Consider the following 16,516-nt stretch of genomic DNA (forward strand, 5'->3'; position numbering starts at 1 on the left):
AGACAATAAAGGAAAGCAATGTATAATGTATAAATTAGATAAGTATCAATATTAATGTAGATATATGGATGTAGATCTGATTAGAAACATTAAGACATGAAAATATGAAAAATAATAAAAATAAATTAAAGAGAGAGAGAGAGAGAGAGGGAGAGAAAGACTTGCAAGATTCTGTTAATGTAGCAGCCTTACAATAAAGTAGAAATAGTTTATCTGACCATGTTTTGTGTCCATATCTGGGGTGGCTGACACGAGAGTATCCTGCCTCTGTGGAACTATTGCTGTGTCCCTACAGGAGACCCGGCCCCGTATGTCCGAATTCTCAGTGAAAGCCACAATAATTTCCCGATACGCGTTTACCACCGTGACCTGCACTTTGGTGAACGCCGGCTCAGAGGCTCGAGAAGGCGTCTTTGAGATGCAAATACCGGTCACCGCCTTCGTCTCCAATTTTACCATGTAGGTGAGAGCTGTTGTGTCATAAAATAAGTGGGATGACCTGTTGAAAAGGCCTTGAGAGAGAGGGGGGAAGCACAGACTGGACAATGAGGGTATAAAAAGTATCTCTGCGTTTCAGAAGGGACCCTCCCTAGTTTTCTTGGGAAGAAAAGGAAAGGTGGGAAGAGAACTTTTTAGAGTTGAAAGACTCTATTAATGTAACTTTGCGATAGATAGTACAGACAATCCTCGACTTACGACACTTCATTTAATGACTGTTCGAAATTACAATGGCACTGCAAAAAGGGACTTATGACCTATGACTTATGACTTATGACTTATTCACACTTATGACCGTTGAAGCCTCCCCATGGTCACGTGATCAAAACTGAGACACTATTCCATTCCATTATTCTATTCTATTCTATTATTCTATTCTATTCTATTCTACTCTACTCTACTCTACTCTACTCTATTCCATTCCATTCCATTCTATTCTATTCTATTCTATTCTACTCCATTCTATTCTATTCTATTCTACTCCATTCCATTCCATTCTATTCTATTCTATTCTATTCTACTCCATTCCATTCTATTCTATTCCATTCCATTCCATTCCATTCTATTCTATTCTATTCTACTCCATTCCATTCTATTCTATTCTACTCTACTGTACTCTACTCTATTCCATTCCATTCCATTCCATTCTATTCTATTCTATTCTACTCTACTGTACTCTACTCTACTGTACTCTACTCTATTCCATTCCATTCCATTCTATTCTATTCTATTCTATTCTATTCTACTCCATTCCATTCCATTTCATTCTATCCTATCGTATCCTATTCCATTCCATTCCATTTTTCTGTTCGGTACTATTCTGTTCTGTTCTGCTCTCATTCTTTGACAACCTCCTGACAAGCAAATTCAACAGAGGAAGGCAGATTCGCTTAACAACTGTGGCAAGAAAGGTCGTAAAACGGGGCAAAGCTCACTTAACAAGTGTCTCACTTAACAACAGAAATTTTGGGCTCAGTTGCGGCTATGCCTCTGACTACCTTACAGGGTGAACAATAAGAGATCTTTTATTGCAAAAAGCGGTGAAAATAATCAATTAAGGTGAAGTTGACAGGGAAATTGTTAGGTGTTAAGGGTGCTAAAATCAGTACGGGATTTTTGCTCAAGCCAAGTGGTTTTTTTTAGTGAAATGTAATCTATTTCAGAAGTAGGGAGGAAGAGGTTTAAGACTGAATAAATGAAAAATGGGAAGAAACCCGAATCAACAGATTGATTCATCAGTACCTGCCTTTCTATTTTATCTATTTGCTCCATTTTCTTGATTTCAGGATTATTGGTGGCAAGATTTATTATGGGGAGATTATTGGAAAAGACTGGTTGCATGCAGATCAAGAAATATATTCAAGACCCAGGGATGACAGGTATTATTATTTATTGGATTTGTATGCCGCCCCTCTCCGCAGACTCGGGGCGGCTAACAACAATGATAAAAAAACAACATGTAACAATCCAATTTAATAAAACAACTAAAAACCCTTATTATAAAAACCAAACATACACACAAACATACCATGCATAACTTGTAATGGCCTAGGGGAAGGAATATCCTAACTCCCCCATGCCTGGCGACAAAGGTAGGTCTTGAGTAATTTGCGAAAGACAAGGAGGGTGGGGGCCGTTCTAATCTCTGGGGGGAGTTGATTCCAGAGGACCGGGGCCGCCACAGAGAAGGCTCTTCCCCTGGGGCCCGCCAACGACATTGTTTGGTCGATGGGACCCAGAGAAGGCCAACTCTGTGGGACCTTATCGGCCGCTGGGATTCGTGCGGTAGAAGGCGGTTCCAGATGTATTCTGGCCCAATGCCATGTAGGGCTTTAAAGGTCATAACCAACACTTTGAATTGTGACTGGAAACCGATTGGTAGCCAGTGCAGGCCTCGGAGTGTTGCAGAAACGTGGGCGAATCTAGGAAGCCCCATGATGGCTCTCGCGGCCGTATTCAGCACGATCTGAAGTTTTCGAACACTTTTCAAAGGTAGCCCCATGTAGAGAGTGTTGCAGTAATCGAACCTCGAGGTGATGAGGGCATGAGTGATTGTGAGCAATGATTCCCTGTCCAAATAGAATAATAGATGTATGGATGGATAATAATGGATGGATAGATAGATGATAGATAGATAGATAGATAGATAGATAGATAGATAGGTAGATAAAGTCTCTAAACAGCCTTTAATTCTTTCAGCAGAGAAAGCCAAATGGAGACGTTTAAAGCCTCTGGATTAATCCCCCGGAAGGTGGAGGCCACCTTCATCCTCCATTATGAGGAACTTCTACAGAGACGGTTGGGGAAGTATCAGTACACAGTCAGCCTCCGACCCCAGCAGCTGGTGGGCAAGTTACGGGCGGAAGTGAACATCCTCGAGAATTCAGGAATTAATTCTTTGGAGGTTCTGCCTCTCCGAAATAAAAAAGGCACCGGAGCAGGGAGCACCGAAGGTGAGTGGATGAAATCAGTGCCAGGTAGACCAGGATAGGAAAACACGACCCGATGAGCTTGTTATAGTTTATTAACAGAATCTTGCAAGTTTGAGAGGACAAATCTCCCGTTGTTGGAAGAAATATCCATCTAGTTCAGTTACAAGTGGGGAGAAAGACACTGGAAACATGGAGGTTGATTGGAAAGGTGGTTTATTGATGGATAGGACCATGTGGCTTTGAGGTTCTGGGCAGCTGACTACATGGAGTTGTGTGTGTGAGAGAGAGAGTGAGTGAGAGAGAGGGGAGGGAGGGAGAGAGAGAGAGAGAGATACTGTAGGAGCTTCAACACTGGAGGTTTTTAAGAAGGGTTTGGAGAACAATTAGTTTGAAATGGTATGAGGTTTCTTGCTTCAGCAGGGGGTTGGACTAGAAGATCTCCAAGGTCCCTTCCAATTCTATTATTCTGTTATTCTGTTAAGATAGATAGATAGATAGATAGATAGATAGATAGATAGATAGATAGGTAGGTAGGTAGGTAGGTAGGTAGGTAGGTAGGTAGGTAGGTAGATAGAAGATAGAAGATAGATAGATAGATAGATAGATAGATAGATAGATAGATAGATAGACAGATAGATAGACAGATAGATAGACAGATAGACAGAGACAGATAGACAGATAGACATAAGATAGAAGATAGAACGTAGATAGATAGATAGATAGATAGATAGATAGAAGATAGAAGATAGATAGATAGATAGATAGAAGATAGAAGATAGATACATGATAGATAGATAGATAGATAGATAGAAGATAGATAGATAGAAGATAGAAGATAGATAGATAGATAGAAGATAGAAGATAGAAGATAGAAGATAGAAGATAGATAGATAGATAGATAGATAGATAGATAGATAGATAGATAGATAGATAGATAGATAGATAATGAGAGATGAGAAACTGAGACAGAGAGAGAATGAGAGGGGTATTTCTGTCCTCTGTTGGGCCTTGCCGTTGAGCTTCCTCTTCCTGTGGCAATGGCATGTATTCTATTTGTTGCTGTCAGACTGCCATGGGTCATGTTTCTCTGAACAAAGTTTGGTTGAAGCCTGGAGGGTGATGCAATGTCCCCAGGTGATTTTGCCATGCTGTGAACCCTGCTGCTAGATAATCCTATTATGCAATAAAGGGCAGCCATTCGCGGCCCTACTCGAATGCTCCGGTGGGGAGGGGAGTGTTTGCATGCATGTGAGCATGCATCCCCTTCACCTTCCTGTGTGTGCGCTAGATGAATCGGCTGCTGCTTGGAAGGCGGGGGAGCAGAGGGAGCGCCCCTCCGCCGAGTGGGATCTTTCCTCCTCCTCACCTCATCGCGGTCCAGAATGGAACGAGGGAAGTGGGCGAGCGGAGATGGTCTTACTTGTGCAGGGAGGATGAAGAATGTCGCTCAGCAGAAGGGCAGTCTATCTATTCCCCTTGCCCTCTGTTGATGCAGCCGATTCGTCCAGGCTTGGTGGCGAGCGGCATGCTGGTTTGCTCTGTCTGGTTATTTTCATTCTTTCTTTTCATTTTTGTTAATTCTGGAATACAGGATGGAGCATGATATCTTTTGCTCGGAAAACACTAGACAGTCAGAAAAGAAGCTAAACTAATAAACTAAACTAAACTAATGAACTAAAACTAGAATAAAAATAAAATGAAAAATAAAACAAAATGTAAACTAACCTAATAAACTAAACTAAAATAACTAAACTAATAAACTAAACTTAACTAAAATAAAATAATAAAATAAAATATAAACTTAACTAAACTAAACTGAAATAATAAAATAAAATATAAACTAAACTAAACTAATAAACTAAAACTACAATAAAAAATAAAATAAAAAATAAAACTAAATATAAACTAAACTTATAAACTAAACTAAAATAATAAAATAAAATATAAAATAAAATAAAATAAAATAATAAATAAAATAAAATATAAACTAAACTAAAATAATCTAAACTAAAATAATCTAAAATAAAATAAATTAAATAAAATAAAATAAAATAAAACTAAAACTAAACTAAACTAAACTAAAATAAAATAAAATAAAATAAACTGAAATAACCTAAAATAACCTAAAATAACCTAAAATAACCTAAAATAAAATAAAATAAAATAAAATAAAATAAAATAAAATAAAATAAAATAAAATAAAATAAAATAAAATAAAATAAAATAAAATAAAATAAAATAAAATAAAATAAAATAAAATAAAATAAAATAAAATAAAATAAAATAAAATAAAATAAAATAAAATAAAATAAAATAAAATAAAATAAAATAAAATAAAATAAAATAAAATAAAATAAAATAAAATAAAATAAAATAAAATAAAATAAAATAAAATAAAATAAAATAAAATAAATAAAATAAAATAAAATAAAATAAAATAAAATAAAATAAAATAAAATAAAATAAAATAAAATAAAATAAAATAAAATAAAATAAAAATAAAACTAAAACTAAAACTAAACTAAACTGAAATAACCTGAAATAACCTAAAATAACCTAAAATAACCTAAAATAACCTAAAATAACCTAAAATAAAATAAAATAAAATAAAATAAAATAAAATAAAATAAAATAAAATAAAATAAAATAAAATAAAATAAAATAAAATAAAATAAAATAAAATAAAATAAAATAAAATAAAATAAAATAAAATAAAATAAAATAAAATAAATAAAATAAAATAAATAAAATAAAATAAAATAAAATAAAATAAAATAAAATAAAATAAAATAAAATAAAATAAAATAAAATAAAATAAAATAAAATAAAATAAAATAAAATAAAATAAAATAAAATAAAATAAAATAAAATAAAATAAAATAAAATAAAATAAAATAAAATAAAATAAAATAAAATAAAATAAATAAAATAAAATAAAATAAAATAAAATAAAATAAAATAAAATAAAATAAAAATAAAACTAAAACTAAAACTAAAACTAAAACTAAACTAAACTGAAATAACCTGAAATAACCTAAAATAACCTAAAATAACCTAAAATAAAATAAAATAAAATAAAATAAAATAAAATAAAATAAAATAAAATAAAATAAAATAAAATAAAATAAAATAAAATAAAATAAAATAAAATAAAATAAAATAAAATAAAATAAAATAAATAAAATAAAATAAAATAAAATAAAATAAAATAAAATAAAATAAATAAAATAAAATAAAATAAAATAAAATAAAATAAAATAAAATAAAATAAAATAAAATAAAATAAAATAAAATAAAATAAAATAAAATAAAATAAAATAAAATAAAATAAAATAAAATAAAATAAATAAAATAAAATAAAATAAAATAAAATAAAATAAAATAAAATAATAATGCTATGTTATGCTCCCTCAACAGATCACCCCACTCCACCCCCTTCAACTGTGGTTGGCCAGACAAAGACCTTGGCTAAAGTAACCTTCAGCCCCAGCTTGATCGTACAAGCCAAGATTTCAAGGAATGGCATTCTAGGAGATTTTACCATCCGATATGATGTCAACAGAGAACTGAGTGTTGGGGAAGTCCAGGTACGTTGGGGAAGGTCCTTTGTCCCATTTCTATCTCTCCTTCCCTGGGGAGGAACTCCAGGCCCACCAATGCTTTTTGTTGGGTGTGGGAGTAACCTCTCTAGCGGTAGCCCTCAATTCACAGCCATTTGTTTAGTGATCGGTGGAAGCTACAACAGCACCGAAAAAATGAACTTATGACCACTTTCTACACTTAACGACTGTTGCAGCATCCTCATGATCAACATTTCTTTTTTTTCTTTTTTAATAAATTTTTATTATTATTTAAAAACAAGACACAACACGCATACATAAAAATACAAAACAAAACACATAACAAAAAAAGGAGCTACAATCGCTCCGCTCAGAATAGAAGTCTACATATTAAGAAAAGAAAAGAAAAAAGAAAGAAGAAAAAAGAAAAATATATCTACTTCTTTTCTCTATTTAAATACACTTCAGAATAATACATTTATATAACCTTGAATTCATTGAGAATTTCTTTTATTCAACCAAATATAGACCCTATCCCAGATTTTATAGAATTCCAACTCTTCCTGGTTCTTCAAGAGAAGAGTTGAAGATCAACATTTCTATACTTCTATAAGAGTTTTGACGGCATGTAATTAACCGATTTTTCCGGATGGATCCCCATTTAGGATTCCAGATTTAGGGACTTGCTGATATTCAAGATTTGGCGGATCAAATCCCTGAATTTCCTCTCCTCCCAATCATTTGGGGAAAGACTTTGCTTTTTTCCTGTGAAAACGTTTCGCTTCTCATCTAAGAAGCTTCTTCCGTTTGGAGCGAATGGTGGAGGATGGAAGGGTTTATGTTCCTTGTTGCAGTCATCTGGTCGTTAGTACTCTCTCTAAGAACCGCTGAGGCCCCTTGGAGGTTTAATTTGCCCTCAAGGTCATATGCTGCAATGTCCTGCCTGTCAATGACTACTTCAGCTTCAACCGCAGCAACACAAGAGCACGCAACAAATTCAAACTTAATATTAATCGCTCCAAGCTTGACTGTAAAAAATATGACTTTAGCAATCGAGTTGTCGAAGCGTGGAACTCATTACCAGACTCAGTAGTGTCAACCCCCAACATTTCTCCCGTAGACTATCCACGATTGACCTCTCCAGAGGTCAGTAAGGGGCGTACATAAGTGCACTAGTGTGCCTTTCGTCCCCTGTCCAATTGTCTCTCCTTATCTCATATCTCATACAGTGGTACCTCGAGATACGAGTTTAATTCGTTCCGGACCTGGGCTCTTAAGTCGAGCAGCTCTTATCTCGAACGACTTTTCCCCATAGGAATTAATGTAAATAATTTTAATTGGTTCCAGCCCTCAAAAAACTCACAAAGTTAGTCTAAATTATGCAGAAAGACATGTTTTTAATGAAGAAATGTACATGTACATATAAATGAATAATGAAGTTTCTTTCACTTAACTTGTAAACTTTCTTAAACTTTTAAATTTACATATGTTCAACTTCTCTGCCACCCAATCCTGTAGGACAGAGGTCCCCAACCCTTTTTGCACCAGGGACCGGCTTTAAGCGATCAAGAGAGGAATGGGTGAATGAATGGATGGAGGGTGGGAAGGAAGGAAAGAGGGAAGGGACAGGAACAGAGGAAGGAAGCAAGGAAACTTATGAAAGGGGAGAGTAAGAGAGGAATGAGTGAAGGGAGGGAGGGAGGGAAGAAGGTGGGAAGGAGAAAGAAAAGAAGAAATAGAGGAAGGGAAGGTAAAAGAGAGAAAGAAAAAGAGCAAGAAAGAAAGAAAGAAAGAAAGAAAGAAAGAAAGAAAGAAAGGGGGAAGGGACAGGAACAGAGGAAGGAAGCAAGGAAACTTATGAAAGGGGAGAGTAAGAGAGGAATGAGTGAAAGGAGGGAGGGAGGGAAGAAGGTGGGAAGGAGAAAGAAAAGAAGAAATAGAGGAAGGGAAGGTAAAAGAGAGAAAGAAAAAGAGCAAGAAAGAAAGCTGCAAGCACCCCCCCGAGCCCCCCAGGCTGGCTGCAACCTTTTAAAACACGCGCGCCGCTTCGCAGCTGTCTCCTGAAGCCGAACGCGGAAGTTAGTGTTTGGCTTCAGGAGACAGCTCCTTGGCGCTTGTATCTCGAATTTGGGCTTGTAAGTAGAACAAAAATATCTCTCCCCTCGCAGCTCTTATCTCGAGTTGCTCTTAAGTAGAGCAGCTCTTATGTCGGGGTTCCACTGTATATCTTTTCTCCCTTTCATATATCTTCTCCTCTACTTTTATATCTTTTCTTTATATATAATACTTCATGTCTATTCTCCTCAATATGTATTGTGTATTGGACAAAATAAATAAATAAAGGGTCACCTAAATATTGCGAATGGGTGTGGGCAGTCATGGGCTCCTTCCGCCCCCCCATGTGGGGGGACGGCATCCGACCAGTGGAAATGGCCTGGGAATGACACGACCGATGGATTTTCGGCCCGAAAATAGTATGATGGATCAATTCCCGGCGAAAATCATTTGTACTCATGAGATTTTGGCTATTTTCACCATTTTTGGCTCTGCGCATGCGCAGAAGCAAAAATGTTGGTGAACGTAGCCGAAATCTCATGAGATTTGGCTTGCTGAGCATCCGCAGAAGCCAAATCTCATGCAGGGCATGTGGTATGTGAAGTAGACCCAGAGACAGGGTTTTGAGCAATCGGTACTTTTATTCAGCTCAGAGAACAAGTGACAGCTCAGCAAGGTAAAGTGACAATTCAGCGAGTACCGACTGGCTCTGCAGGGAGAAACCGCTTCTTTTATACTTTTGCGGTTCCCGCCAAAGCGAGAGCCGGCCGCGTCTGAGCCAATCAGGAGCGACTTCCTGCTTGGGCTCAGACAGCGCTGGAAAAGAGGAACAAACTATTTACAGCGTTACAAGGTAGCCATTCCAGGATACAACACCCCTCCCCTCATAGTTGGACTCATCCATCAAGAAAGCCACGTGACGAAGTCGTCCAATCGGTGAGGCCTTCGAGGCTCTCGCGCTGACCTGCGCAGTCCAATTTCTCCTTCGCCACTGACTGTGGAGGATGGCTCGCCGCTGCTCTCCCGGTGCGGCGGACTTGGCCTGGCGGGCCCAACGAAGGCCTCGGAGGACGAGGATGGCTCGGCGTCGCTGGATGGTTCCCCCTGGCCCGATAAGTCTCTTTGCGTGTTTCTTAGTTCGGGCAATGTACTAAAGTCTGTTGAAGGGGGAGAGTCCAAGTCAGCGGGTTGTTGCAATTGGTTTTCAGTTCGTTTCCGAATGTGGTCTATGTGTCGTTTCCACAAACGACCATCCTCCAGTTTAACAATATAAGTCTTGGGTGCGTTTTGCTTAACAATAATTCCCTTCATCCAGTTTACATTTCCATCAAAACATTTTACATATACATTTTGACCCAAATACATTTCTCTTTCTGGTTTCATGCACATTTGGTTATTATTCACACAGAACCTTGGATTTAACCTGTCTAATGGTGACCTCAACTTTCTCCCCATCAATAACTCTGCAGGGCTTACATGTGTGTGCGAGTTAGGGGTAATGTGCTGGGTTAATAAGAATTGGTCCAAGTTCTGTTGCACATCTCCAGGGCCTGACCTGTGCAATGCCTCCTTTGCCACCCTTACGTAACGTTCTGCCAACCCGTTAGCCCAGGGCGAGTAAGGCGAGATGAGGGCATGCCTGACCCCTAGGCCATCTAGGAATAATTCGAATTGCCTGGCTGTTAGTTGTGGTCCATTGTCAGACACTAATAGATCAGGGCAACCATGGGATGCAAACAGTCTGCTCAATACCTTGATAGTGGCACTTGTGGTTATGTTGTTCATTGCTATTATTTCCAACCATTTGGAGAAAGCATCAACCACTATTAGGAAGTACTGAGACCCCACTGGGCCAGCAAAATCAATGTGGATCCTAGACCAAGGGCCAGCAGGCTGTTCCCACTCAGCCGGAGTTGTTTTGGGGGGACTGGGCCTTGACTCTTGGCACGGGTCACACTTTGAAACCCAACTTTCAATATCAGCATCTAGTCCTGGCCACCATAAATGCCCCCTTGCTAGGCTCTTCATCCTGACAATCCCAGGATGGCCCACGTGTAACATTCTGAGTACCTTTTCCCTTAGGCGTTTGGGGATGATCACTCTATCCCCCCACAGCAAACAACCTTTTACATATGATAATTCAAGCCTTTTGTTCTTAAAATCACACAATTCAGGTTTAACAATATCATTTTGCCATCCCTTTAGAACACAGTTCACCACTTGTTTAAGGATTTGGTCTTGCTGCGTGTGTGCAGCTACCTCTTTTGCTGTGATTAGTGGGTTTTCCTCGAGTTCTATCATTAGCACATCTGTGGCAGGAACAGGGTCTTCTACCAAGTCTGCTATGGGGCATCTGCTGAGGCCGTCTGCATGATTGATTTCCTTCCCCCCCTTGTGGGTGAGCTCATACTGATACCCTGAGAGGAAAAGGGCCCATCTGATTAGTCTTGGAGACATAAAAGGTGGAGTGGGCTTGTTGGGGGCTAGCAGGCCTAGTAGGGGTTTGTGGTCAGTGACTAGCTCAAAGCTTCTTCCAAAAATGTAATTGTGAAACTTCTTTACCCCTGCCACTAATGCTAGAGCCTCCTTGTCTAACTGGCTGTAATTCCTCTCCGTGCTGGTCATGGTTCTTGAAAAAAATGCTATTGGGGCCTCTGTCTTATTGGGTAGAACGTGAGCTAAAACTCCTCCTATGCCGTACGGTGAAGCGTCGCACGTGAGCCTAATGGGTAGTGAAGCACTATATTGGACTACTACGCTTTTAGAAGTTAATAAGTTTTTTATTTGGCAAAAAGCTTCACGTTCAGTTTTCCCCCATGTCCAGCGGGCTTCCTTCTGGAGTAAACGATGGAGAGGCTCTGCTACTGTTGCCTTCTGCTTTAAAAAAACGGAATAAAAATTAAGGAGGCCCAAAAATGCCTGCAACTCACCCTTATCTTGTGGCTCTGGGGCTTCTCTAATTGCTCTCAGCTTCTCTGATGTGGGGTGGATACCTTCTTTATCTATCTTATACCCAAGGAATTCAATACTGTCAGTTCCCCAGACACATTTATCAGGCTTGATTCGTAACCCTTTGTCCTGTAGCCTCTTAAGTACTTCCCTTATTCTTTTGTTCACTTGTTCCTGGTTTTCCCCTGCAATTAAGATGTCATCAAAATATGGAATTGCCCCATTTACCCCTGACAATAGGCGTTCCATGATGCTCTGGAATATTCCTGGGGCTATGCTTACCCCAAACTGTAACCTCGTGCATTTGAAAGCCCCCCTGTGCGTTACAATCGTTTGAGCGTTTGCTGTTTGTTCATCGACCGGAAGTTGCTGGTAAGCCTGCGCCAGGTCGATCTTTGCGAACCTTTTCCCCTCCCCCAGGGAGTGTAAGAGTTGTTGCACAACCGGAATGGGGTAGGGGTGGTGTTGGAGTGCCTTATTCAGGGTTGATTTGTAATCAGCGCAAACTCTTAAGGAGCCATCTGGCTTCAGGGGTGTCACTATGGGAGTTTCCCATGGCCCCTGTTCCACAGGGACTAAGATACCTTGACTAATGAGTTTGTCCAGCTGTATGTCTAGCTTGGGGAGAAGCGGAAGGGGGACCCTGCGAGGTTTCAGTCTAACCGGTGGGACCTTGGGGTCAATAGAGAAAGATATAGGGGGTCCCTTATACAATCCCAAGGTGGGGCTGAACACTTCAGGGAACTCTTTCACAAAGTTAGGCATAATATCACAGTTTACATTACACACACCCGAAATTTCGATCCCCAACGGTTCCATCCACGCTAGACCTAGCAGGGAGTGTTTGGCCCCCGTCACAATAAGTATGGGAAGGGTACATTTAACATTCTTAAATGCAATAGGTACATTTGCTGTTCCCAGGACCGAGATTACCCCCCCTTGGAAGTCTCTGATCACCAACGAGGTTTGAATTAGGTCAGCCTTAGACACATTAGGCATATATAGCTTAAATTTTTCCCAGGGCATGATGGTATATCTCGAGCCCGTATCCAGCTCCATTGAGCAAGGCTGGTTATTTAGTAACAATGAGATAACAATTTTAGCCCCCTTTTTGGCTGCCGTGTTATTCACGGAAAATTGAGAGTTACCTCTATTGTAGTCTCGGTTAGCGGTGGAGTAGTTCCTTTGACCCGAGTTGCGGAACGGTCTCCTTTCTCGCGATTGGGGGGGGTGGTTTTGAGGTCGCTGGTATTGTTGTGTGGCAAACGTTTCTTCTGGTGCCGTTGCCCTGCATGCGATGGCGATGTGGCCTCTCCGGTTGCAACGGTGGCAAGTAGCATCTCGGAAAGGGCATCGATGGCGCTGGTGATTTCCCCGGCAGCCCGCGCAGGGGGCTGGGTGAGTAGCTCTAGGGTGTCTCGGCTGGTCTTGCAGGAGGAGGCAGTTGTCCCCGTTGCTAGTTGGCTGGCTGCGGTCGTCTGTTCCCATGGCGCTGGGAGACTCGGCGTCGATTTTGGCAATGGTTTCTCGCCTTCCGTGCTCTTTTAATTCTCTTGCCGCTGCGTCGGCTGCTTCCGCGGTTTGCGCTAATTTAATCACGGTTTGTAGAGTCGGCTCTTCTTCGGTGAGGAGTTTATTTCTCACTGAGTTGCTCTTCATGCCGAAAACCAAGGCGTCGGTGAGGCGAGCTTCCGGGTCTTGAAACTTGCATTGAGCAAGTACCGTTCGAAGCCGCGTTGTGAATTGGCTGATCGACTCGGTTTCTCTCTGAGCCATCATGTGAAATTGATGCCGGTAAACCATGGCTGGTCTGGTTGGTTTGAAATGGCTCGCTAGTTTCTGTTGAAGGACGTCCCACGCTGTGGCTCTTGCTTGTTCTGGTTCGGTGAGAGTTTGGGCGAGTCTACGGATCTCTGCGCCGCAGTAGTTGAGAAAAATAGCCCGTCTGCGATCGGCTCCGGCGTCCTGCATTCCCGCCGCCTCGAGGAATATCTCGAAGGTGGCCATGTACTCGTCCCATGTCATTTTCTCGGAATCGAAGAGTTCTGGAGCCTGGCCGATCTGGATTTTGTCCATGTTGCACGCGAAGTTTCTTCCGTTCGTTCGTCGCCAGTGAAGTAGACCCAGAGACAGGGTTTTGAGCAATCGGTACTTTTATTCAGCTCAGAGAACAAGTGACAGCTCAGCAAGGTAAAGTGACAATTCAGCGAGTACCGACTGGCTCTGCAGGGAGAAACCGCTTCTTTTATACTTTTGCGGTTCCCGCCAAAGCGAGAGCCGGCCGCGTCTGAGCCAATCAGGAGCGACTTCCTGCTTGGGCTCAGACAGCGCTGGAAAAGAGGAACAAACTATTTACAGCGTTACAAGGTAGCCATTCCAGGATACAACAGTATGCACAGGTCAGGAGTTTATGTGCCTGTGCCAGCCACTGAGGACCATCCAGGCAGCACGGCAAGTGGCTGCCCAATACTGGGTGTGGGACCTTCTTGGAACGGAGTCTACGGAGAGGGGCGGCATACAAATCTAATAAATAAAATAAATAATAAATAAACTGTTGAAAGGACTGTATTGTAAACAGGAGATAGGTGCAGGGGGGTTGCTAAGGGTTCACAGGGGCTTGGGAAAACTTCTAGCTAAGATTCTGTGCAGTTCGAAGAACTCCCAAATCCCACTCCTGGCTGGCCCCGCCCACCCCACTCCGCCCCTCTCAGCAGTTGCCAGGCAGCCATTTTGGATGAAGAGCACGTGTGGAGGCCCTGAGAGGGCGAAAAACGGGCCTACCGGAAGTTTGGGAAGGCCGTTTCTGACCTCTAGAGAGCCTCCGGAGCCTGGAGAGGCTGTTTTCAGCCTCCTGGAGGCTCAGGGAAAACTTCTGGAATCAGGGGAGGGCAAAAATACCCCCCCCTACCCACTGTGGTGCAGGAGGCCAAATAGGCCACGCCCACCATGGCCATGCTCACTTAGCAACCAGGCAGAGAACCCCTTGCTAAAAACGTTGAAGTGCACCGCTGCATAGATGGTGTCATATCGCTCCCTATAGATGGCCTCTTTGACCAGGCGGAGGTTCCTACTTGCCGCCGTTATTGGTGTGGTTGTGTGTGGAGCTCCCGGTGACCGGTGGGAACACGTGCACGTTCGGTACATATGCGCACCCGTCAAAGTGAGATTTCCCTTCTGCGCATGCACAGAAAGCAAATCTTGTGAGAAGATGCGCGGGCTGGTGAGATTTCGGCAATTTTTGGCAGAAAAATCACCGAAAATCACCAAAATCTCACACAGGTGCACTCTGCACATGCACAGAAGCAAAATTTCAGTCCGATGCGTGTGCCCGCCCATTTATTACCTGAAGTTGTGTGTGCAGCTCCATTTTCGCTACCAATGCAATGGCATCGGCCACACTGGTAGAAACCCAATACTGTCTTTGACCCCTCTTTCAATGGTCCTCTCTAACCAGAATGTGGACTTTGGTGCCTTGAAAAGAATGACTGTTGAATCCTGTCCCCATGCGTTTGTTCCCATGAGTTGTGCCGTGCATGTGCGAAGTGGCAGTGTTGATTGCGAATCCCCATAGACATCTCTCCGTTTTTTGTTATCTCACCAGGTTTTGGATGGCTACTTCGTGCACTATTTTGCCCCCAAAGATCTCCCTCCCCTGCCGAAGAACATTGTCTTTGTCCTCGACCGAAGCGCGTCCATGGTGGGCACCAAAATGAAGCAGGTGAGGAACTTCATTGATCTATGAATCATGAATCCATTCATTTATTTATTTATTTATTTGTCAAACAATTATGGGGTGGTGTTCTGCCAGCGTGTTTCAACCGCCTGTAATTACAGGGTAATTAGTCCAGGAAGACACACACCACACGATAAAAGGAAAACCCAAAAGTTTTTATAAACAGAAAAACAGAAACAGCTCCCTTTTTAAATGTCAAAGGGATTTTCTGGTACACACAAGGCACAGGTTAAATGCAGTTCAATTGCTCACCCAATAACTGGGAAATGGAGTCCAATTCTAAAGTCCAGAGAGTCCACACACAATCTTGAACAGCACAAAAACCATGATCTTGACAAAACAATGAATCAGATAAGCTGCCATGAGGCTAAAACACGAGGCTGCACTTTTATCTGTAGCACTAATTACAGCAGCCCCACCCAACCACAGGTGGCCTCATTTTCTCTTATAATAATCCTTCAGTTGTTGCCTCCTATGTATCACTCTACGCATGAGTGGATGTGTCATTAATTCTTGTTCAAAATCCAAGGATGATACAGATGATTGATTTCCTCCTGAGCTGTCTGCCAAACTCCCTTCTTCCCTGTCACTCACGCTTCCTTGGTCAGAGGAGGCTTCATCGGCAGATTCCATCGGGAACAAAACAGGCCTGCGGCATGTGGATGTTTCCCCCACATCCACCTGCACATTCCTTGGGGCAGGAGCTGGGCCAGAGCTAACCACAACAGGTGGTAATTTGTACAAATAAGTTAAGTTTAAGTTTTATTAGATTTGTATGCCGCCCCTCTCCGAAGACTCAGGGCGGCTCACAACAACAGCAATACAATATACAAAGTACAAATCCAATATAAGTTAAAAGCATTTTAAAACCCATAAATATTTTTAAAAACGATCATTACTACACAATCACACCATTCTCATATATTACAGTCAGAAAAAGGTGGTGCTTGGGGGACACGATAGTTATTCCCCCCATGCCTGGCGACATATTTTTATTGACATGGCGACAATAAAATGTTAGATAGAAAACGTTAGACTTTAGGTTGGGGTTAGTTTTGCCTCACTTTAGACCAGGTATCGTGTCCCCTCAGGATGCTCGAGTACCTCAGCAACATCCCTGATTGGCCAGAGCGGGAACTGTTTGGAAGCGGGAATTTAAAAGCTTCCTATTGGCTGCCACGTCTGACAGCCGGCTATAGAAGTGCAGGTTGCTGGCTGTTTCTACTGAGCTGTTGCTAGTTGTCTTTTGCTGTTACTCTGTTAGCCTCAATAAAGGCTTGTCGGTTCTT

The 16,516-nt window shown here is 41.1% G+C and overlaps 1 protein-coding gene across 2 annotated transcripts in view; it reads left to right on the forward strand.

The window, feature by feature from the left end:
* Positions 1–16,516, forward strand: part of ITIH5 (inter-alpha-trypsin inhibitor heavy chain 5) — a 43,748-nt gene that overhangs the window by 8,572 nt on the left and 18,660 nt on the right. Inside the window, exons 3-7 of one of the 2 annotated variants that reach the window (XM_070754425.1) lie at positions 296–459; positions 1,785–1,877; positions 2,698–2,951; positions 6,348–6,517; positions 15,096–15,212. In XM_070754425.1, coding sequence (XP_070610526.1) covers positions 296–459; positions 1,785–1,877; positions 2,698–2,951; positions 6,348–6,517; positions 15,096–15,212 — 798 coding nt within the window. The remainder of the gene's footprint in view (positions 1–295; positions 460–1,784; positions 1,878–2,697; positions 2,952–6,347; positions 6,518–15,095; positions 15,213–16,516) is intronic. The other variant, XM_070754426.1, reaches the window with a different exon arrangement.

The sequence above is a fragment of the Erythrolamprus reginae genome, chromosome 6, assembly GCF_031021105.1.
Source record: "Erythrolamprus reginae isolate rEryReg1 chromosome 6, rEryReg1.hap1, whole genome shotgun sequence".
NCBI lineage: Eukaryota > Metazoa > Chordata > Lepidosauria > Squamata > Dipsadidae > Erythrolamprus > Erythrolamprus reginae.